The sequence below is a fragment of the Scatophagus argus genome, chromosome 14 (genome assembly GCF_020382885.2).
Source record: "Scatophagus argus isolate fScaArg1 chromosome 14, fScaArg1.pri, whole genome shotgun sequence".
Classification (NCBI taxonomy): domain Eukaryota; kingdom Metazoa; phylum Chordata; class Actinopteri; family Scatophagidae; genus Scatophagus; species Scatophagus argus.
In genome coordinates this window covers 8782268-8804808 of record NC_058506.1, presented here as the reverse complement: position 1 = coordinate 8804808, position 22541 = coordinate 8782268, and the positions used below count along the sequence as shown (strand labels likewise).

At 40.3% G+C, this 22541-nt stretch overlaps 1 protein-coding gene across 3 annotated transcripts; it reads right to left on the bottom strand.

The window, feature by feature from the left end:
- Positions 1-79: 79 nt before the first annotated feature.
- thoc2 (THO complex 2) lies at positions 80-22447 on the bottom strand. 3 transcript variants are annotated; one of them, XM_046410899.1, is made up of 39 exons: positions 22282-22446; positions 20204-20259; positions 19037-19128; positions 18590-18641; positions 18381-18451; positions 17944-18065; positions 17697-17830; positions 17294-17454; positions 16988-17080; positions 16603-16758; positions 15788-15960; positions 15388-15583; positions 15262-15300; positions 14995-15125; positions 13632-13733; positions 12753-12837; positions 12246-12339; positions 12013-12093; positions 11785-11881; positions 11542-11659; positions 10692-10871; positions 10433-10597; positions 9613-9888; positions 9289-9430; positions 8782-8939; positions 8210-8338; positions 7974-8105; positions 7692-7876; positions 7145-7320; positions 6807-6909; positions 6313-6698; positions 5985-6043; positions 4429-4464; positions 2585-2716; positions 2346-2412; positions 2113-2258; positions 1846-1922; positions 1045-1091; positions 80-953 (listed from the first exon to the last, which is right to left on the bottom strand). In XM_046410899.1, exons 1-38 carry the CDS (start codon positions 22344-22346, stop codon positions 1064-1066), a joined length of 4695 nt encoding a protein of 1564 aa, XP_046266855.1. In that variant the 5' UTR covers positions 22347-22446; the 3' UTR covers positions 80-953; positions 1045-1063. The 3 variants fall into 3 exon arrangements, with proteins under 3 accessions (XP_046266855.1, XP_046266856.1, XP_046266857.1); XM_046410900.1 differs by having other exon boundaries at positions 80-1922; XM_046410901.1 differs by lacking the exons at positions 80-953; positions 1045-1091; positions 1846-1922; ... (1 more) ...; positions 2346-2412; positions 2585-2716 and adding an exon at positions 3402-4308 and having other exon boundaries at positions 22282-22447.
- Between the last annotated feature and the right edge of the window lie 94 nt (positions 22448-22541).

The window sequence follows — 22541 nt, the reverse complement described above, 5'->3', positions numbered from 1 at the left end:
AACAGAACTGCTGAGTAGTTTTCTGTGGACAATAAGCTTCCTGTTTGTGGAGAAGGAAAGAAAGATAACAGACAACATCAAAGTGACACACTAGGAAAACTAAGATTTATTGGTTTTTGTTTTTGCATTTTTTTTTATAAAAAAAAAGCTTACACTCATTGAGTACAGCAGATAAAATCTCCAAAAGTCATTTTCGAAACAGTTGTATTTGGAGTACAGAGCTTCAGAATGTTTTTTTTTTATTATTTTTCTTTACAATTCTACATTTGAATCAAGGTTGAACTGACATTTTTATAAATTATGTAAAAACCTGATTAACACAAAATCACTAAGGGACTGTAAGGAACATCAAAAAAAAAAGAAAAAAAAACAACAAAAAAAAGAAGAAGAAAAGAAAAATAACATGATGTCAATTTCATGTTACTCTCTTTATTATTGTACACAATATACACACTGGTCCTTTGTTTCATTTCCTCAATTACACCAGTTGTTTTACTCGAATTAAAAGGTGGAGATAAATAAATAAAATTATCTAAGTATCTCAAAGAGGATATGAGGTAAGTGAGTATGGAAAGCAGGTTAACTCCAATAAAACGAGCAAAAAAGCAAAGCATGTGACAACATACAAAAAAAAAACAAAAACAAGTATGAACTTATTGAATCCATGACCAGAAGTTATCAAGAGACCATTTCATACAGTAACCACTTTTCCACTCATTAGAGCAGCATATTGTGCCCCCATACTGAATAATAAAAAGGAAAAAAAAGTTGGTTTGCTGTATACCGACATGGAAAAATATTGAGGTGATGTGCAAGTTGAGATAACTACAGCTAACAACACTTGCGAGGGGAGTTTACAGCAAAACAACACAGGCAGAAATAAGAGTACAAGTTAACAACAGCGTACAGATGGAGCTGCAGGTCTCGCAGATAAAAACACGGCTTCTCCAGTTCTGCAGTGGAAGAGACAGGAGAGAAAACACGTGAAGCACTGACCACAAAACGTATCGAGAGCTGCTTACTAAGAGGCTGAATGCATCTTACCTTCACTAATTACTGCACATTATCTGTGCTTGTCAGAGGATTTATGAGTTTGATCGTTAAGGGAAATTAATCAATCAATCAATCAATCAAAGAGAAATGCTGACCCATTGTGGAATTTTTGTCAAAAAGGCACGTTTTGTTGCAGAACAGAGTGGGGATCTGAAACATCCAAGCGGTTACTTTTTCACTGTTGTGGCTGTGGTGTTAAAAATGTGTCATCCCACACAGTGTAACATGGTGTAGATCAGCAACCCCAAAATGACCCGTCTTGTTCGCATCACAGGAAATGACAAAAACTTCATTAATCCTTCAAAAATGCTTGCCAGTATGTAACGGATCAGTGCCGAATGACACATACTGCATCACGAATCAGAGGCGGCGGCAACTACCGAACAAAGAAATGAACAGTTAAATGCTCAAATTAGCAAAGTTGAATGGTTAGAGGCTGCCGATTAGCATGCTAATTATGTTTACAGGCAAATCGTGTTGGCTGACTTCCCAGTTCAATATGGCACCTACTGCAATTTTGAGCAGTTATTGCATCAGTGTTTAGTGACACATACTACATAAAAACAGACGTAATTCTCTCATAACGGTTAGAGGAAAGCACAATTGGTGCAGCGTGTGGCTGCACTGAACACACATTGAACAAATGTTTTTAAAATGAGCTAATTCACCTGTCAGTGACACCCATAAACGTGGACAACTGAAAAGACCGCACACCTTTAAATGCCAAAATACTCACAGTGTGTTGTACAAAACACAAAAGAATTACGATTTAGGCGTCACGCTTAAGGATATTGCTTTTTCTCTTCCTTTCCTCCACTGCTGTCCCTTTTCTCTTTCTTTTCAGATTTCTCTTTATCATGTCTGGACTCCTGCAGCACAAGAAGACAAAGACATATGAATTAAAACATATCAGTAGTAAAAGAAATAAAGCTTTGTTATAACAATGAAAACACACACTTTTCATTCCTTAATTCACTTAGATGAGGTGCGATAAGACTACAAGTTCATGTTTAAATGGGCATGAACTCAGAACAGGAGAGGGTGACAAACTGAGACAACCTTTTTGCCTCCGGAGGACGTTCGCTCAGGTTTAACGGACTCCGCTTTCTCTTTACTGGAAGATTTGGATCTTTTACTCTTCTCTTTCTCAGCTCCAAGCGGGGAGTCGCAGGAAGGACTGTTGCTCTTGCTGTTTTTGAAGGAATCTAGGGCGATAAGATCCAGTTAAGCACTTTGTTGCGCTGTCTTTGCAGAGTGAACGGCTACTTCAGACTCGTGGAGAAAAGACTTACTGGTTCCGTTCTCATCCTTTTTCCGTTTGGATTCTTGGCTCATCTCACGGTCATTGACAGCATGGTCCTAAAAGGGAAGCAACACGACAGATGATGTTAATGGTGGCGATGAAAATCCTGACCGACAAGATGTTAGTCGAGCATTTAGCAACAATAAATAATGTATGACAATAATAAAAACAATCTCTTATATAACAAAATAAAAATGGCAACGTGCAGTGATCTCGTTAAATACTGACTCTTTTTCTGTCTTTCCGATCCTTTTCTTCCTTCTTCTCTTTGGATCGACCTTGTGTGTTGTCTGAATCTTTCTTCTCCATCTCCCTCTCTCTGCTCTTCGACCGGGCTACTGAATTGTAGTTGACGTGGTGCTGAAAAAACAATTATGTATGAACAGAACAAGACAAACAAAAATATATTTATTTCTGTCAGGGCTGCCTTCATATTGAGTCTTAATATCGCTACTTTTTAAGCTACAAATGTAACACATAGAAAACCTGGACTAGTAATAAAACCAGTGAAAACTAAACACTGAAATAATCCGTTACATTGCGTAATAATTGCAGATACTGCCTGATAATTAGATTTCTATTTGTTCATCTACATCTGTGACGGAGATTTAAAATACATTTTAAACATACACGTGAGATTTTCAAGAAGTTGGAGCATTAATAATCACACTAATGATGCTCAGACTGGGACTTTGATAACCAGTATTGTTCAAGCTGATCGGTGTCGATCAGAATGTCATGAATTACATCAGTACAGAGACAGCACTGTCTAACAAAAACCTGACTCAGCCAAACTAAACTGTGTTCACATCAAAGCATCAAACTTAAAAACACAACACTCAGTGCAGTTCAGTGTCTCTAAATGAATAGGATTTCAACACAACATGTTGCAACTACATTTCATTGGTCTTACTGGTACTGGAGGATAAGTGTTAGCTCCCAGTGAAAGCTGAACTCAATGAAAAAGGTAATGAATCATTTCAATGTAACAGCAAAAAGGCTAAAATAAGTTAAGTTAAAGTTAAAAGTTAAAAATAACTGGAAATATTCTTAAGAGTATTTTATTATCTGTTACATGTTACAAACTTATATAAGGGTTATAATAATCTAAAATGCAGTTGGAGGCAACAACTATAACACCTCCCATATAAACAGATAGTGAATGACAACATGGTAAAACAAATCTGCAGTGACAGAAAAAGGTTTTCAGGTGTTACAACAGAAGGCCGATACACTATGCATCTATGCCGATTTGGAAACAAGTGATGGCTAACAATGATATGATCCTAAGCAAATCAGTGACTGTGATGCTTTTCATAATAATGGAGAAACAGTGAAACATTCCAGTCACATTGTAAGTTTTCACCCCAACAGTTTCCACAGTATTCAACCTCTAATTTATTTTCTTGTATCAGTGAAGTGAAATAAGTGCAGGTTGCAGCTGGCTAAAACATACACATCAACAAAAGGCAAGAATAATTGCATCTACTCAATAATACACAACACTGATGAAATTATTTTCTTCTACTTGTTCTTAATATAAGTCAGTTGTTGGTTGAGATATTGAGAACAAACAAACAAAACACTAATTACATCCAATGTGATTCAGTGCTGTGACAAATAAAACCTGGTGAGACACACAACTCTTTGGGTCCAAATTAACTGTCATGAGTTTTTGCTGTCTACAATGAATTTGTATCATTAAATGACCAATTATTATTCTATCATTATGGAATAAATAAGGAGCAAGAGTCAGCGAAGACTGTCGAGCATGTCACAAGTGATGAGATATTTTGGTTTGGCATTACAAGTTTATAAAGGTGATGATGTGAAGGATGGAGTGTTTCGAGCTTCTTCCACTGCCTTCGAGTGTCCAAAAATATTGACTGATGCGGCTTTAAATTGCCATCAACTTTGGTAAAGGTGAAACGTGAATCAATCCGCCACTACAACTACAAAAAACAAGAGGACAGATGGAGAAACTCACAGGCATCTAAAATGAATTATTTCTTGTCAGTGGCTGTAAACACAACAATCTGACAGAAGGCATGAAAAGTAAAGTCAGTTCAAACCTTGGATGTGGACTCCTTGGGTTCGTTGCTATTGTCCTGTAGGGATGAATGGAGATGACAGATGAGCTGGGAGAGGGGGTGGGGGGTTGGGAGGAGGTTGTCAGACAGCAGTAGAGAGTTGGAAGAAGGGGTGGGGATGGGGGGTGGGGGAGTCGGGGCTGGCCGGACCAACAGCATACTTCTCCCTTGACCTCTGACCTTCAAGGACTAAGGCTTTGACAAAGTTATTACAAAGAGGAGAGTTCATAAGCTCAACATCTGGAATGTCAATACTTTAAATAGAGAAACCCTGAGCATATATGAAATAACTGCTAGTCATACAACTACAGACATGTCTGCAATTTCAGGCAGCATAATATAAAAGGCCTACAGCACAGCTGGTATTCAGTACAACTAAAGTGCAAGTGCTTTAGATAATGTGTGTGTGTCTGTGTGTGCCTGTGTGTAAGACAAATCACTCAATTCTTATGTGCTTGACTGCATCCCTACATAGGTAACTGTTGCTGTCACTTACAGTTCAGGAATGGATAAGACACAGGGAGCCTATTTCTCTGGTTGAAGGGTAAAATAAAGACCTATCACAAGCTTCCAGTGGTTTGGGCAACGCTCCAGACGATTCAGGTGTCGCCCACTCTTTCCCTCCCTCTCTCTCTTTGTAGGGGCAGGCTTATATTCCTCTGCATTTTTGGCTGATTCAAAACTGCGACATTTCATTTTCTCCGTTGATCTCGGGTTGCTGGTGGCTCTGATTTCCCACTGAACGCTTGCCAGGAGGTAGTACGACTGCTGATGCTGATGGCTGGTAGCTGGGATTGCTCTGCAGGGGACGGCAGGACTGACTGGACGCACGTCTTGTGGCGTGAAGGCTGCATGCAGGCCGTTTTAACAAATGGAGATAGAAGGGGGGAGGGGCCCAATGACTCAGCCGCAGCGGAGGGGTGCTCCTACAGCGGAGGGGTTTGCTGGACGCCATCCGACTCAACGCTGGATCCAGGCTCGTTGAGGAGAAAGTATTATACTTTACATCACTTTAACCAGGGCATCTTCTCAGCTCATAAAATCAGGGAAAATAATCTTGGGCACCATCTCAAGTAGTGAAACACTGCTCTTGGTGCTAAAAAATCTTTGCCATTGGAAAATGCGAAAGCTCTTGATTGGGCAAGCCATTTTACTTCAGGTGGATATTATTCTCAAAAAGCAAAAAATCCACAAGGAATATAGAAATGCTTAAAAAAATTCTTTCTTGCCAAGGCACACTGACTGCTTTCATTAATATGAAAATAGATAAATATTTCAATATGAAAATACTCAATATACACAATATTCTCTTGGCTAAGTCCATGATGGGTTTTCTCCCAATTCTGCAAAATATTATGCTGAAGTCCATGGAATGCTTTCCAACTCCCATGGATTGGGTTGGGATTTCCAGATGTCATGCCTGCGCATGTACGACAACTCTCCTTGGTGATCTTCGAGGCTGTTGGAATGTGCAACGGCAGGGAACACTCCGGCAGACAGAGAAGAAACGGGGACAGCCTTCCTCAAGCCATACTAACCTTAACAGACGAGGAGTGGGACGGAGAAGAGTGACTGTCGAGCTTTCGTCTTTTGTGATCTGTTAAGGCAGGAAAAAGAAGAAGAAGAGGGAAATTTGAGCTGCACCATTCAACATTCTAGAAATGCTTGACATGTTGCATGAGATGAGGAAATCTCTCCAAAAAAAAAAAAATCTATACTTTGTATACTTTGAGAACCAGTCCAGTCCAGTCCATGGGATGTGAAGTGTATGTGGTTTCACAGTGCAGTTGAAATAATTTCTATACTTTTTTAATAAGGTATGTGAATAATACAGCAGAGTAACAGACCAACAGAAAGGCTCCTTACCCCTCTCAGATTCAGCAGACTCCGACCTGGGAACTGGTGACTTGAGGGACCCGGCCACAGCACTCCTGTCTCCTTTCTCCTTACTCTTGGACTCCTTAATGGCATCACGCTCCCTGGACGGCTCTACAGGCTCCCCGTTGCCGGCTTTGGCCTTGTCGTCTTTGCTGCTCTTCTCCTCGGCCTTCGCTTTCTCCCTGTCTGCCTTGGGGGTCTTCTCCTTACCCTCGCGTGCCGTTCGCTCCTCCTTCCCTGCTCTCTCGTCTCTCTGCTTCTCGCGACGGTTCTCTGCCTTTGTCTCGGGAGTGTTGCCTGGTGTCTTCTCCTTCTTTTCTTTTTTCTCCTTTCCACTCTTCTCCTTGTCGTCCCGTTCTTTAACTGCTTTGGTGCTGCAAGGGAGATGAATTTTGAGTTTTTAAAAATTCATGATTTAAAAACCTGCAGACAATGCAAACTATACGTGTAGCTGTACACGGTACTCATGGTGAGATGCCTACCTGTTGAGAGCACCGTTCCCGTTGCTGGTGGTGACTTTGGCTGCTGCACTGTTGGCTTTGTTCACTGGCTTTGTGGTCCCCTGAGATTTATCTTTGCCCCTATCTGCATACAAACAAGCCAAGAACTGTATAAGCCAAAGATTTATTAATACTAATGACATACATAGTAGGATCTGCAGGACCTGTTAGATGTAAAACAAGTTTTATGGCAATAAACTAATCATTTGTAATTTTGTTGCTCCAATTCCTTAAAGCCAAATGCTTCCCGGAGACTTTCAGCGGTGGCACCTTAGATGAAAACGAGATCTAAGCTAAATCTAATACAACCCAGTACTGACCTCCATCCTCTGACGTCCCCTCCTCCGTCTTGCTTGTACCGGTGGCAGGCTTGCCTGTGCTGCCAGGGCCGTTCTGTTGATTGGCAGGGGTGGCACTGCGAGCTGGCTGCTCCTTGTGGTGAAACTCATTCTCAGGGACCATGTGCACCTTCTGGCTTTTCAACCGACCTGAATAACTGTAAGACGCAGAAAGGGTTTGCACAAGGCAGAGACAAAACCTCACAAGTGAAACCTGAGAAAGAGGAAAAACTTGGGTATTTTAGCTTGTCACAGCATTTTCCTGCAATTATGAACCCCCTGCATACTCAGCTGTTAATAATCACAAGCATGGGCACCCGTAAATGTATTTTGACTCAAGTCAATTGGAAGACACTTGAAGAAAAATAAAATCTCTGGCTGTCCCTGCTTGTCTCTATTGAAATCAAACACATAAATACACTGCTCTTTTTTTCAGGACACAATTTTCCCATTTTATCACCACACTGCTCATAATAAACGTTAACTGTAAGCTCCACAGAGAGCTGAACAGCACACAATGCTGTGTTACCCCATTGCTAAGGCATAGAGGTCTGGTCTCTTGTCCTTCTCCTCGAGGCAGATCTTGTGGACACGGCACTCCAGCGCTTGGCCCAGGTTAAGGACCTTGGGGTAGCAGGGCAGGATTTTGGTAAGCACGATGAGAATATTCCGGATGTGGGTGTAATCTCCTGTCTCCAGGCAGTGAACTGAAGCCTGGATGGAACAGAGATGGAGGGTGTGATCATAGATAAATACAGACCTTCTACGGAGCTCTGTTATTTCAAAAGAATGATAGAGAAAAGCAGCTCACTTTGGTTAGCATGTAGTGCCACTTGTGCACCACATGCCTGAAGTTCTCATAATCTAGCTGATCCGCTTTGTTCCCACCATCGAAGCCTGTGGCTCTGAAGATGGTCAGAAAGCCAGGATAATTGACACACTCCTACGACCACACAATGGAACAAATTAATTCTCAGATCATCTTGAGTCGGGAAATACTAAATGAATCACAGTGACAGGTGTGGAGAGACGGGCAAGGCTGGTCACCTTTTCATAGATTGCACGGTCACTATGCCAACGGGTCACCGTCTCCAGCATGCAGCAGAGGAAGCGTCCGTATCGGTGAGACTCATTCTCTGTACAACTGGCCACAGTGTAAATGATGGCTGAGAACACCTGCAGAGTGACACAGTGTAGTGTGTTTATTTAAATAAGAGCTGTTAAGGTGAGCTGAGTGTGGACAGAGCTAGAATGTCTATGAATTTTGCCAGATTGTATGTCAAAGATTTGACGCTCAGTATCTCAGAGTTGCACTTAATTGAAATCTGGAGTAACTTTGACAAAATGGTCTTAATTGGTTAGCAGTCACTAAACATCCCTTTCAAGCCTTTTAAATTGATGGTGCACTTCAAAGGCTGATGAAATGCTCAATGGATTTCTGACACATACATTCATATATACATAATGGACATTTCTACTACTTACACTGCTGTTCTGCTCACTGGGTGAAATTAGAGCCATCATTAATGTTATTCTTTTCTATGAAAGCACTTGGTAGCTTTAAGAGGACTGCTGTAAAAATGTAGCATCCCAAGTGTGTAAGAGTATGAACGTCTTACCCTGTCGTAGCATAGGAGAGTACAGAAGTTCGGTGTCTTCTGCTGGTGGACCAGCTCGACAAAGCGAGCGCAGTAAACAGCGTCGATGGAAGAGAAGATGCAGCGAGGGAACAGACAGAGCTGCAGGAACTTTGTTATGGTCTCGTTCTTTGTGGATTCTGTCAGTATGCATTTGAAGTTGTGTTAGGAGCACAGATAGGAAATGAACATCAGAGGTTACTGTTGTATGGTGTCTAAATGGAAAAAGTGATTTTCTCTTTGCTTGTACAACACATGAACACCGTGTCTCATGCTTTGTTAGAAATCTTGGCTATCTGTTATACTTCTGAAAGCTTCTATTAATTTAGATGCTGTATGTTCATTTTGGGGGAGGGGCACAACATATGTTTTAGGCTATAAATCAATTTTTAAAAAGGAATCACACTCATTTTCTTCCTTAAACAGAGACATCATATCCAGAAGAAGATTCATCAGTAATGTCACTAGCATGAACACAAGGATACTTACTGGCCAGCAACCAGTTGTCTTTCTCCAATTTGAGGCGGTGGAGAACCCTTTGGACGTGCTCCAGTTGCTTCTTCTCCTCCTCCTGCAGTTTTTCCTGCAGTGCAGTGCAGCGTTCCTTCTCCTTCTTTTTCTTATTCAATGGCTACATTGGAAAGAAACCACAAGAATATTCACACACTACACTAACAGCTCTTATACAATCACCTTTCATTAGCAGCATTTTGTGAACTAATCGTACCGGGATTCTACTGTTGCCACGCTACAAAAAAATGCTTCAGTTAACTGCAAAATGTAAAGGTAGTCACGCGCGGACCGACTACTCACTATTTCTGGGTTCTCCTCAATGGCCTTGATCTGAGCCTTGAGCTTGTTGACCTCACGCTCGTAGGCTGCATGTGGAACGGCCAGGTCGTACATGGTGAGGGACCAGAAGGTAGCATAGAACTGAGGGCGCAGGTCGTCCCAGACCCTGGCTGGATGGAGTGACACCACAGCCTCATGCACTGGTGTCATCACCTGCTCACAGGCTGCCACATACTTGTGTACCTTCTGCTGCTGCTTGTTGCCTTTCTCCGCTTTCTTCAGCTCATCGTATTTAGACTGTGAGTAGAGCACAAACAAAACGCTCCATTTTCACCAATTCCAAACATTTGATTTTTTCCACAATACAGAATTTGTCTTGATTTTGAAGTTTCTTCATTAATACGAACAGAACAAAGAAGAATGATGTAAGAAAAATGAAGTAAAATAACAAAATGCAGTTTTCCCATTCTGTTCTAAAAGGTACCAACCACCTGATTTTCCTGAGGCTATGAGTACAGGCAGCTTTAACACATTTTCAAACATTTCTAAGCTCTCTTTTCAAACTTTGGTCTCAACAGTCTGTTGAGAAAACACTGCTCTATTTTAAGTAGTTTTGAAGTCAAAACTGAGTCAAATTGATCAACAAGAATTTGATTTTTCAAAATGGGGAAGAAGAGATATAAAGCAGAATGATGTAAATATATAACATACAACTCTACAATAAAAATCTAATTTTGAGTCACTGACAAACATGTATGCTTGATCACTGGTCTTGATTCTAAATTCTTTAACAGAAATGCGACACGACGACACTGGGGCTATGACAGGGTATTCCACTCACCAAAATCTGATGGGCGTACATGGGCCGAGACAAGAAGAAGGCAGCATCATGTGGTGTGTGGAACTGGTTACAAAGGATGTCAATGGACGGAACACGCTTGATGTAGTCCTCTGTGCTTAAGTTGGAGGCCAGAAAGCCACCAAACTGCACCAACGTGTCATGACACTGCACAAAAACAAATAATTTGGATACGCAAATTGAATCATTTACTGCAAAAAAAAGAGCTGGATTAGACTAATATGTTGACGGGGGTGTATACCTGGTCATAGAGGTGTCCAACAAGTTTGAGATGTTTCTCTCCACCCTCTAAGAAAACCACACCATTTCGTTGTTGGGCCATAAGCAAACACAGAGGCAAGGCCAGTTCGTGGTCTAGCAGCACATCCTTCAAACGCTGTGATGACTTCTTAGTGTTCCTGATCTGGCCAAAGTAGCCACCCTGTTGACAGAGTCACATCCATAATGACAATGACCTGAGTTCAGGTGCATCACTGGTCCAAGTGGTCATACACACTAGAGGCCTGCAAGCCTGGATCCAATGAGTAATTTCGAGGTGGGCTCAGGCATTTTCCTTTGTCTTTTTTTTAAAGCAGACCCAGCTCAGGTATATTTCACTGTGGCCACACACACACATATGAAGTATTTTTGTTTATTATAATGTTAAAATTTTGTCACATGCATATTTAGCTATATGGTGAAGTGTTTTTTGAGACACTGTTCCTCCATTTCTGTGAAGTTAACATCACAGACAGGTATGTTGTAAACCTTTATTTATATTTTTGTGCAGCTGTATCACTGCTCTTTACATTGTTAATGATTCTTAGAGTCTGTATTAGTATTTATGAGCATGATTGTTGATGGCACTGTTATGTTCAATCTCATATTTTTTAGTTGTTGTTTGCTTTGTTTTTGGTTTGTGTGTGTCTGCGTGCTTTTTGTGCACGTCAGAGAGAGCTCATAGTTTGCGTCAGTCTCACTCCAGGTTGCTTGGGCTAAACAATTGCAGACTCTGTCAGGGATGGAATTTTGGGCCTGTGCAAAGCTCTTTACTGTACATCTTGTTCAAGAGACTGCATTAGGGTATGATAACTGTGCTTGAATCTACGGACCTCAGCTTTGAGTTGTTCCCCTCCGGTCATGGCCTCTAACTGCTCTGAGGTCATCTCATCTGTGATCTCAATGCCAGCCATTTTCTGCACTACCTCTTTCAGGATCAACAGGTCAAAACTGCAAGGAAGAGAGGGGTGTTAAAAGCAAGGCACATTTTCTTATGCACTAAAAGACATACAAGGAGTAAAGCAGCGATTTGCAAAAATCCAGAGGTCATCCTGTTGTCATTTAGATCAACTTACCTCTTCCCTGCTTTTAGCTGATTAGTGACATACTGAAGAAGACCAGCCAGCTCAATCGGGTATTTCCTGAACACAGCTCCACACAGACTTGCAAGGCCTTGGTTGACAAGAGGAACAGGTGTATGTTAGATATTCATGTAAACATCAAACAGTTTCTCTTCTTTTGCCTACAAACTAGCGATATGACTGCTGTACAGTAACAGGTCGGTTAACCGTGAAGCCACATACTCTGAAGCCATGATGAGATGGTGGTGTCGTCATGCTTCATCTTCTCCTTCTCCGGATTGGCCAGAGCCTCAATGATGCAATCTGAAGACAGAGTTAAGATGCATAGCACAAGAAAGCACCCCCCCTCCGCGCACACACACACTTCCCTTTACACTTACAGCCCTCTTTCCCCGACAACACACTCACACACAGTTGCTAACAGACTGAATAAAGAGGGATTAAGTGTAGGATACAGGCCAAGACATCATAGTTGAGGGATGTGAGGTATTTTAAGGAGTCCACCACTGGAACGATGAGGTTGTCGTACCACTGGATCTGAGACAGCATCTGATATACAACAGGACATAATAGGCGATAAAATATAATCAATGACAGAGGACATACAGTATAAACTGTATTATACCTGTCTTGATGCAACCCCTTAATCCCCATTAAGCTGCCAAACAATTCTGCAAAAGTCACCTGTTTTGTGTATCATACCAAAGTGTAATGACATGGCAGGAACACAGTCACAATCTTGTGACGATACCATGGAGCTTTTTTGAAACATGACAGCACGATTTGTAACCAATTCACAGAGAAGACACTATTGCCAAGTTAAGAAAAATGAAATGGAACAAAACGGAATGTGGAGCGAGTAGAGTGCCACATCCTGCAAATATCTGGAATTAATTTTTTTGTTGGTGACATTCGCAATGAGGCTAAAGTAATATAAAATAATCACAGAAAAATACACTTACATAGTCAAAGAGGATGGTGGGATTGCTATGGCTCAGCTTGCCAATCTGCCTTCCAGACTGTTTCACATTCTCTTTGGTCAGTCGCCTGAGGAGGGGAGAAAAGCACAAGACAGGAAATGACAGATTAAAAACACAAGTCGAAGCAAAGAGTGCTCCAAGCAAATACTGTCACTTCTGGGAACTTCAAACCAAATGTAAAATGCTTTTATGGTTGTAAACATAAGAAAGAAGTAGTAAAACACAATAAGCCCTGGTTCTATTTTAAATTTTTATGCTGTCTATGTTAAACCGCCCTTTCAATACAGATTAAATTCAGATGTCTTTTCAAAAAAAACAAAAGATTAACACATCTCAGAGCAAGTGAAGGGCATGCTTATAGGGTGAAGCAGGATGACTAAAAGATGGCCTTGATGTTCTGATGGTATTAAACTTCTGCTGAAAGTGAAGCTGAATTTACTGTCCAACTTCTCAAGTGACTTACCACAGATAATGCTAAGGTTGTGTGAAATGCTGGGAAAACACACAGCAGCATGTGTCGAAAACAAAATACTACGACAAAGTGGAGAAATATCACAGAAATGCACTTGTGACAAACTGCAATTTTGTGACAAACTGCACAGTGACTTGACTTCAATGAGTTTGAATTGGCACTTTATCGCTCAAAGCAACGGTCTCCAGAAGACGACAGGACAGGATCCAGAGAGGAGATGAATGCCTAAACATTTTCAATAACCGCATACACAACGCAAAGCACCCAGTCTACACAGACACAAGTACTGACATGGTACTTGGACTGGTCACACAGCAAAAGGTCAACCACAGGTAGACAGACAAATGATTTCACAGTAATTGCACGCTGGGTTCTGCAAACTGACTTACTTCATAATATATCTGGCTCTTTCCACAGTTTGAGCTTTGACTTTGACCAACAGTGGATGGCTGGAATAGGTCTCATTCTTCCATTGTCCATATAACCGGTACCTGAGGGAGCACAGAGGAAGCACAATTAAACTATAGTTTTAGCTGTGCTGCAAGGGGCAGTGGCGGTCAAGTGAGCTACACAGTAAATGTGGAGAGAGAGAGTGGTGGTCAGCGCAAACAGAGCAGTGATTCAGAAAAATAAAATGTTACTGTTTGATTATTTCACAGGGTTGCACTGAAACACAAATAAACACAGCTAAACACCTGCACATCTCTCAGGATTTTGAGTGAATCTAGCTGAAATGCAGGCTTCATCCTGCCTGCTCTGTGCAGACAAACCTGCAGATATTTCTGACAGACCAAGAAAGCGAAGGAGAGAGACCACGGACAAACAGTAACATGATCGCTACGTCTTTAGAGATCTCGCACTGGCGAAGGCTGACGCAAAGAAACATCCCAACACTGCAAAGTACTAAGAAAATAAGGAAACAGAGACAGAGAAAAGAGTCTCTGCAGACAGACACATCACTAAACATTTTTTCCCCAGAAATTGCTGCATATTGTATCTTGATGGAATGCGCTATAACATAAACCAAATATGTCTTCCAAAACAGTCCCTGCATAGTAAACAGCCAGCTCCTGTCTAGCATTATGTTACAATGCTGTTATGTTTGTGACTATTGGCCAGAAAACAGCACAGTCAGGTTCCATCTTCTTTAATGGCTGACTTGAATATCTGATCAAGTAATTTTCTGTGTGTCATATTTGCAGCACACAGTGTCAAGGAGTATTTAAAAAGCTCTTCAGGTGCATCAACAAATTCAGTACAACAAGCAAACCACCATGCATACACTGACAATAACAGCAGAAATGAACGGCACTACTTGTCCATTTTCCAATTCATACTAAATCCTTTCCTTTGACAGTGTCAACACGTCAAGACAGTGAAATAATTTGCAAAGTGTTGCTGTGTTCAATATAAAAGGAGCTGTGTTATTAGCTGTGACAAACTGACACAAGACAACTAAAGAAAAACAAAACCTTTGGGAGTGTGGAGTGGCACTGCTCATCAGAGGTGTGCCAAAATATTCAAATAAGGGCTCCAAAAATAAAAACTCTAGCATTATGCAGGAGCAGAAAAGATGGTTTGCTAAAAAGAAAAGTGTATTTTAACTAATCAAGTATGGCTTGAGAGTTTTTGTTTGTATGTGCAACACAATCCTTTCCAGCTAGTAAACACCATCCCAGAGCACTGCTGGAGGGTTTACTATCCAACAACTCAATTAAACAAAGTGTGTGTGTGTGTGTGTGTGTGTCTCACCTGTGCTGGTAGGGAAAGAGTTTGAAGAGACCCCACAACTCCTCAGACATGCAAGCATTACACTCCATCAACGAGAGAGAAGGGAGTAGCACCTGGTCTGCAATGCTCAGGAAACAACTCAATAGTGTGTCCTGCAACAGTCATACAATCAACATAAATAAAGGTCCTCACATTAACAAATATTACACAAGCATACTGGCAGACCCATTAAAGCAAAGCAGCATTTTTAAAATTGTAAACTGCAAAAGTAATTAGCTTTTTACTAACCATTTTATCTCTGACATCAGCTTTGCCTTCATTTTGGTGCTGAGAAGCAAAGGAAACCAAATACAAGTCACAACAAGATTTAGTCTGTGGTGGAGATGCTGTAATGTGTTGCTTACAGTTTAGTACCTCTTTCATGAAGGCCTTGCCCAGACGAACGATCTTAGCGAAGAGGATAGGGTCATGGGAGAGGTGAGGGCCCAGGTAGCTGAGCATGCTGAATGTGTCCCTGCGTAGGTCCTCAAAGCTCTCTGCAGGCCGAGGGGCCCGCTTGTTCCTAAGTGGATGCAGTACACACCCCCTTGCTCCTTTTGGGAGACCCGCCCTGTGAGGAACACACAGGTGTGTCAGAGCCTGCATATGCTCTGAATTTTTGGCTTTATTGTTTATATTTCATTTTTTCCACTGAACTTGCATGCATCAAACTGTGGTATCAAGAGGTGTTAAAAAAGTCAATCCAAAACTGTGAAATAAGAGGTTCTTGTGATACATATAGTAGGCAGTAGGTGAAACGTAGAGAAATTAGCACCTTCTGTAAAGAGGCTCCACAGTCAGGTGCACAAGCTGGCAGAGTGCCAGTGCAATGGCCTTGTGAGAAGCAGCATAGAAGGAAGGCATCTGGTCCATAATACTCTGGGCATGGTGCCAGTCTCCAATTCTAAGTAGGGCTTCCAACAGACCAAGCTTCTGGTTATCAGGTGGCTGTGGGTACAAAAAAGAGCAGGAACTGATGCTCTGTATTCTTATTAAATAAGCCAAAGATCAGCAAATAAGACAGTGGCAGAAGCAGAGTGACGGATCTTCAAAATCATTCTTATCTTTATTTCTAGATCATGTTTTGAAGGCTAAAAACATGTGAAAATAAGACAAATAACAATAATACTGTATTGTTATTTGTCTGAGACAATTCGAATGGAAAAAGGTAAACATGATGATTCACAGTTAATTAGATTTCAATTTGGTTACCAGAGGCGTAATTTCCCATATTTCATGTCCTATTCAATCTTGGAGCCAACTGACTGATGTTTAATGATGATGTAGCCTTTGGATGTCCGAATGACAGATTTCTTGACCTCTCGTCTGGGCGAAAGTTTTTATTTATTTATTTATTATTATTGTTTAGACCAATTTGCAACTTGAAGCTAATAAAAACTTAACTAACATTTTTAATGTTGATAGTTATTTGACTTAGGATGATAAAATGTGAACATTTTTGTGCCATTTCCTACTGAAACTCCTTTTATTTTTTTTAATCCATCACCCTCACTCCTCTCAGCTCTCAACATTTGTCCAGACTGACAGCATTCCACCAATAGAGGCTTATGTTAACAAACACTTTGATACCTTCTCATTCTTCTCCTCATCCTTCTCTTTGTCCTTTTCTTTGTCTTCACTTTTCTCTGAGGGCAACACAACCATGACCAGCTTGCGGGCAATCTGCTTGGCCTCTGAGATGTCTCGTTTGTGTTCCTCTACTATGGCGGCATCTAGCGGCATAAGCTGGAATGACAGCAAGGTTACAAAAGAGCTGGGTTTTCAGTCTAGGAACATATTATACTGCAGAGGCTTCATTTGTCATGTAGGTGAAATATTATGATGTTTTCTATTTGACACAAAGGTGTGATATCATAATGAAACAAGGCCATTCTATAATATATATGTCTTATAAGTCTTGCTGAGACTTATAAAACATATACAAGTCTGGACTCGAGCTGTTACTTTTCCGTACATGTACATAGAGATCTTCCAGCTCTATCAGGTTATGGTGAAGCAGAGCAGCAGCAATGTGGTAAAGGGACTTGGGGGTTTCCTCATTGGGCTCCTGAATAAAAGACACGAGAAAATAAAATGCATCATGACTAAATTCAAATGTGAGTGACAAACAAATTATGACCGACGACATAATTGCTAAAATATACAAACAGGCTGAGATGAATATATTCACTTCTTGGTTTCCCTTCTTACAGATCAGTTTAAACTATTGGAGACATTCTAGCTCTCATTACCTACAATTACCCAATCTTGATATTCTTACCTGATAGAATTTGAATTTAAAGCCCAGGATGTGGCAAAGGGTGAGTGGCTCACACATGTAGGACTTGATGAGAGAAAGGAAGAACTCATCCTGGTCAGATCGACTCTGATACACCTCCAGGATTATGTCCAAAACACGATTAGGGTCCAAGTTGAAACATCCTGTAGGCAGAAGAAAGACGCAAACTAAGCAGGCGAAAAACAGATCAATCAGTATTTATATTGCATAAGGATAGCTGTGCCAATACCAGTATCAGAAACACCTGTGAAACAGAATAAAATGCTCCATATTGTAGCACCATGACTGGGATACAATGTCCACTGGGCAAAGATCAATGCAGTCACTCTTAAAAAAAAAAAACAACAAAAAAAAAAAAAAAAAAAACAACAACTTGGTTTTGTACCTATGAGGGACTTGATGCTCTCCAGGATAAGGTGGCTGGTGATGTTGCCTGAGAGATCTTGGCCAAGCTCAGTGATTAGTTTGGCGTAGCCCTCATTCTCCTCCCTTAGTAAGTTAAACTTCTGTTGTTTGTAACTGAGAAGAAATATTAGATTACACAAACATTGGATACACATCATAATGCATAATCAGTCTCAGTACACAGAAAAGCATCTTTTCTATTCATGGATGTGTACATCTCTACTTACAATAGTTTAGTCTTGATTTTTACAATCTTCTGATTGAACTGTGGGGCTTGTTTTATAAGTCCAAGCGATTCAAGGGTTTCTGGATCCAGCCTCTCTTTGAGAATAGCCTCTGGAACAAAAAACTGAAATAAAAAAATTTCATTAGTCTATAAATCAGTCAAAGCATCTACAACACCAACAGACAGCGATATAAATAACACTGAAAGTTGTCAAATTCTTAGCAACTACACTATCTCACATTCAGCACAAAGACATCTTTTGAGTAGGTAACTGAGCTGCAACAGCGGCAGTTCAGTGAAATGTTAAAAATTAATGAATGTATTCAGACACCCTTTGCCTTGTATTCTAAAGTCCATGCGAGAATCACTTCCTGCCAGTTACTTGGTGTTTACACAGAAATACTATAAATAAAATAAATAGATAAATATTATTCTTACCAAACATGCTCCCACCAGTTGTGTGTAATGGTCGCGTTTGTTCTTTTCTTCCAGTGCACCAGTCTCTAAATCTGTGAAAAATATCATTAAAAAATAACATTACAGTAATCTGCTACCAAGTAGAAGCTAGTATACTATTAAATACTATAGTTATGTTACTTTTCATGCAGTGCTTCATTGTTAGTGTCTAAAATAAAACTCAAAATTACCTAGTATACTGAACACATCTGCTAAAATTGATGGCATGTCATCCCGGAGTTCCTGAAAGCAAAAAAAAAGAAAAAAAGAAAAAAAAAAAGTCAAGTGACCATGTTCAAGTTGCAGAAAATTATTGCTTAGTATTACACATTTGCTGGCACAGTGACACCCAAATCAGGAAACTGTTTGGAATCAAGCTCTGCATATTTACCAAACTGACAACCATAACTGGCCCTAATCCCTGTGATAACTTAGAAATTCGAAACCCATCTGGTGTCAGAAAATAAATGCAATATCTGTGCAGACATCTAGCAAGATAGAGTGAAAATAGATAATAAACAAGAAGTGAATTCCTTGTTTATTACGTTGGTCTCCTTTTAACTATACTGCATAGACACTGCTATGTATTGTCTACTGGTTTAACCCTCAAGTGCAAAACAATCAAAAAGCTTTGGTACCATCATGTCCCCAAGGACGCTGGCAACAAGATCCAACTTCAGGTTCCCTTGTACAACTTGCCAGCAGAGCTCATACAAGGCCGCCTGTATATCTGGAGAGGTAAATAGACAAGACACATATCATCTCAAGCAGCTTTATCAGAAACAAAAGACTCCTTAATATTACATGTATACCACAGTAAGTGTTCAACCACTTCAACAACATATTCAGCGGACGCATAAATATAGCAAAAGCATATTTTTAAGATTATTTTGCCAATGCATAGTGGGATTTTATGTACATGTTGCATATCAACATAAGATGTGTGCCATGCAGGTCTGTGTGTGTGAAACTGTGATGTGTGTCTCTCTCGCACGCAAATGAGAGAAACTGTAAGACATTGCAATCTTAAAACATAGATTTATATTTTGAGTTAAGCTACTGATTTTATTTTTCATCATGAAAAATGCTGCAGTACCCGTTCCACCCATTCCTGGCCCAAAGGCACAGGCCAGACCTGACATCATCAGCAGAGGTAAGCTAACCACTAGTTTCCCCTGTCCTATGCCCATCTAAAAATGCCTATCTGTAGTGTTTCCTCTGGTTTTAAAAGTAAAAGAACTTATTTTACATGCATGCAAGTCTCTGTTTTGACAACTTTTCATTTCAGTTTACATTTGCACTTATGTATGTTTCTGTGCAACAACAAACTTGTGGTAACATTCATCAACTAATGATGCTGAAGCAAATGTTCTGGTGTGACTGGACTATCAGCAAGCAGCTGAATAAAACAGCTTGAATGAAAACTCACATTTCCCGCAGGTACAAACAAAAACATCATGTTGTGGATGTGAATGTGAGCATTTATTTGTTATAACTGATACATTTTCCAATCAAAATAATAAAAGTAGCAACATAAAATAATCATGAATTGTGAGCCTATTTAAAATTGTGCATCATGTCTTTACGTTATTACATCAATTCAACTTATATTTCACTACTTCTTGTAGTGTTTCTTTCAAAATGAAATCAAAGTTTAGAATTTTAAAATATTTCCTTTTCTTACATAGCTGAACTACTGTAATTTCCAAGATGGCAGTTTATGGCTGTACAGTAGCTTAAAAACATGGACAAACAAAGAAACAAAAGACAGGTAGATAGGTCAACTGAGGTCATTCTCCACTTACCTCTGATCTCACTTCCATGATCTGTTTTCTCTGTAAGTTCTTTGCAGAGTTGTACGCTATTAAGAAAAAAGACAAAATTCTGGTCAGTTAGGCTACTTAAACATTGCCACCCATGAAAAGCAATCTAAACACAGTGCCTGTATGAGTTGCAACTGCTCACACACCAATATTCTGGATTACTTATGCTTTTAACACTATGCCAACACATGAAAGCCCTTTCAGCTGCCGGCCACCACAGAGCTGTCGCTGTGCAGGGCACTGTCTCTGAAGTGATGGGGAACCAGTAGGCCTTGATGACACAGGGCAGTAATCAAGACCCTGCGACCTGCAGATTTAATACTGTGCTGCCAAAATTAACATCTATTCAATTGCAAACATGATCCAGAACTTAAATGGCAATCTTTTTTCTCAATTTTGAGATGCCTGGTAAAATACAGTCAGGCTTGAAAAAGACAATGAAGTTCAACATTTTCACCACTAAAAAAAAAAAAACAAAAACAATATAAATGCTGCATTTTTGGCACAAGCTCATCAGTCATAATGCCAGCTAGAACTCACGTTACTCATTATTTACAAGAGCCACCTATCATCAGGAATTTTTTTTTTTTTTAATCTGAACAACATTATCACTTTACACGGCTGCTGGATTGTGACTGAAGCTATCAAACGGATTGTGACTGAAGCTATCAAACTTCATCTCAGCTGTGCACAGCAGCTGAAATTGACTTAACATGAAACATCTTACTGTCAGCGCACAGTGGGGAGAGACTGTACCAGTCATATACAAGAGAATATTATGCATCTTATGCAAGGGAAGATTTTACAGGTTTCTTTTCTAATTTGCAATATCTGAAAAAAATCAGTGCTACCAGCTCCAGACACAAGCTTTATGCACATGACAATTAAGTACTTAAAGTTGGTGCATCTCACTGCAGGCCTTACTTAAATATGCAAGGCCTAGCACTGTGGATGAGCCTATTGTATCGCCGCCTGGATGTGATGGCTGCGCTCCAGATAATATGTTAAAGTCTTGCTCGCTCCACGTTTAACCCTTTTAATAATGTTGAAACTAATAGCCTTATTCTGCCCTTGGTATTGATTTCCAAATGCTGTTGGGACAGACTCCTATGGCGCTGCCTAGATTAGATTTGACGTTGAGCTGATAAAGTTATGGTATCGGTTAGCACAGAACGCATAATCTTTTTCGAAATATAGCTCTAACCTTATACTGTAGATTAGCTAACTGACTAATGGGTTAAATAGTAGCTTAACGTTAGCTGTCGAAGTAGAACTTGCTGTACGTTAACGTTATGACTAAGTTATAGTCTCTTGTCCACGAGGTTTTATATTTTAGAAAAAAAACGTTTATCGAACAAAAACACCAATAATGGCATGTTATTTTTCATACTGCCATACCTGGGCAATATAACGTCTAACAATTCGACACCACAGATGCTGCAGCTAATGTTAAAGCTAACTTGCTATAACGTTATGACAACACCCGTCGTTTCCCTCCACTTGATTCCTATTCCCATTAACGTTACGCAACTCTGTTGTGGTGAAATGATTTTTCGACAACTGATCATTGATGGTATGTTAGCAAGTAACAGTGGCTAATTACCCGAACCTTGCCACCAAATTCATATCAATTTGGGTGGTAGAACGTTATCGATGGTGCTACATGAATGCTAACTAGCTTACCGTGTTTACAATTTAAATAAATGGTCTAGTGGGAACGTACGCTAGCCAAATTGTTAGCAAGTATGCAAGCACTGCTAGTTACATTCAAGTAACGACCCCGTTACAAGACATGGGGTAGCTCTACCGCATTTAAAATCGAATGTCAATTCGACGATCTGCTTATTTTTATTTTAATAGCGGCGTTAGTTAACGTTAGCGGGCCCCTTGAAATGTTTTCTAGCTTGCTAACGTTAGTGCTTATGTTAGCCCTAGCAAGTACACTTGAAAGACTGGCCTCAAATTGCAAAACTAGCCACGTATTTTTTTATTGTTTTATATCAATCAACAGTTAAAGTACTACAATCTCGGACAGTGTGCTAAAGTTCAGATTTACTTACAACTCGTGTTTTCCTGATTTTTCCCAGTTTTTGATCCATTCACCAGGGATGATAAGTGTCGCCATCTTCCATACACACAGCCCGGATGTCTAATTCATCATGGCACACACAGGGTCAAATGCGGTGGTTAGCTAGCTGCTGCCGCTGCTGCTGCTAGCGCACTGTTGCATGGTGGGACACGGAGTGTTGTCTCGGGTTTTGCTAATCCGGAACAATGTGCATCACGAGTGGTAGTGGACATCGGGGCTCAGTTTGGTCCA

What these genes read in the sequence shown, in the direction of transcription:
- thoc2 (XM_046410899.1), bottom strand. Translation starts at nt 22,346, where the DNA reads ATGGCGACACTTATCATCCCTGGTGAATGGATCAAAAACTGGGAAAAA. An exon ending in ATGAGGAGAAGAATGAGAAG is followed by an intron (nt 15,961 to 16,602) that starts GTATCAAAGTGT and finishes TTGTACCCACAG; the next exon opens with CCACCTGATAACCAGAAGCT. An exon ending in CAACTATGATGTCTTGGCCT is followed by an intron (nt 12,094 to 12,245) that starts GTATCCTACACT and finishes CTCTGTCTTCAG; the next exon opens with ATTGCATCATTGAGGCTCTG.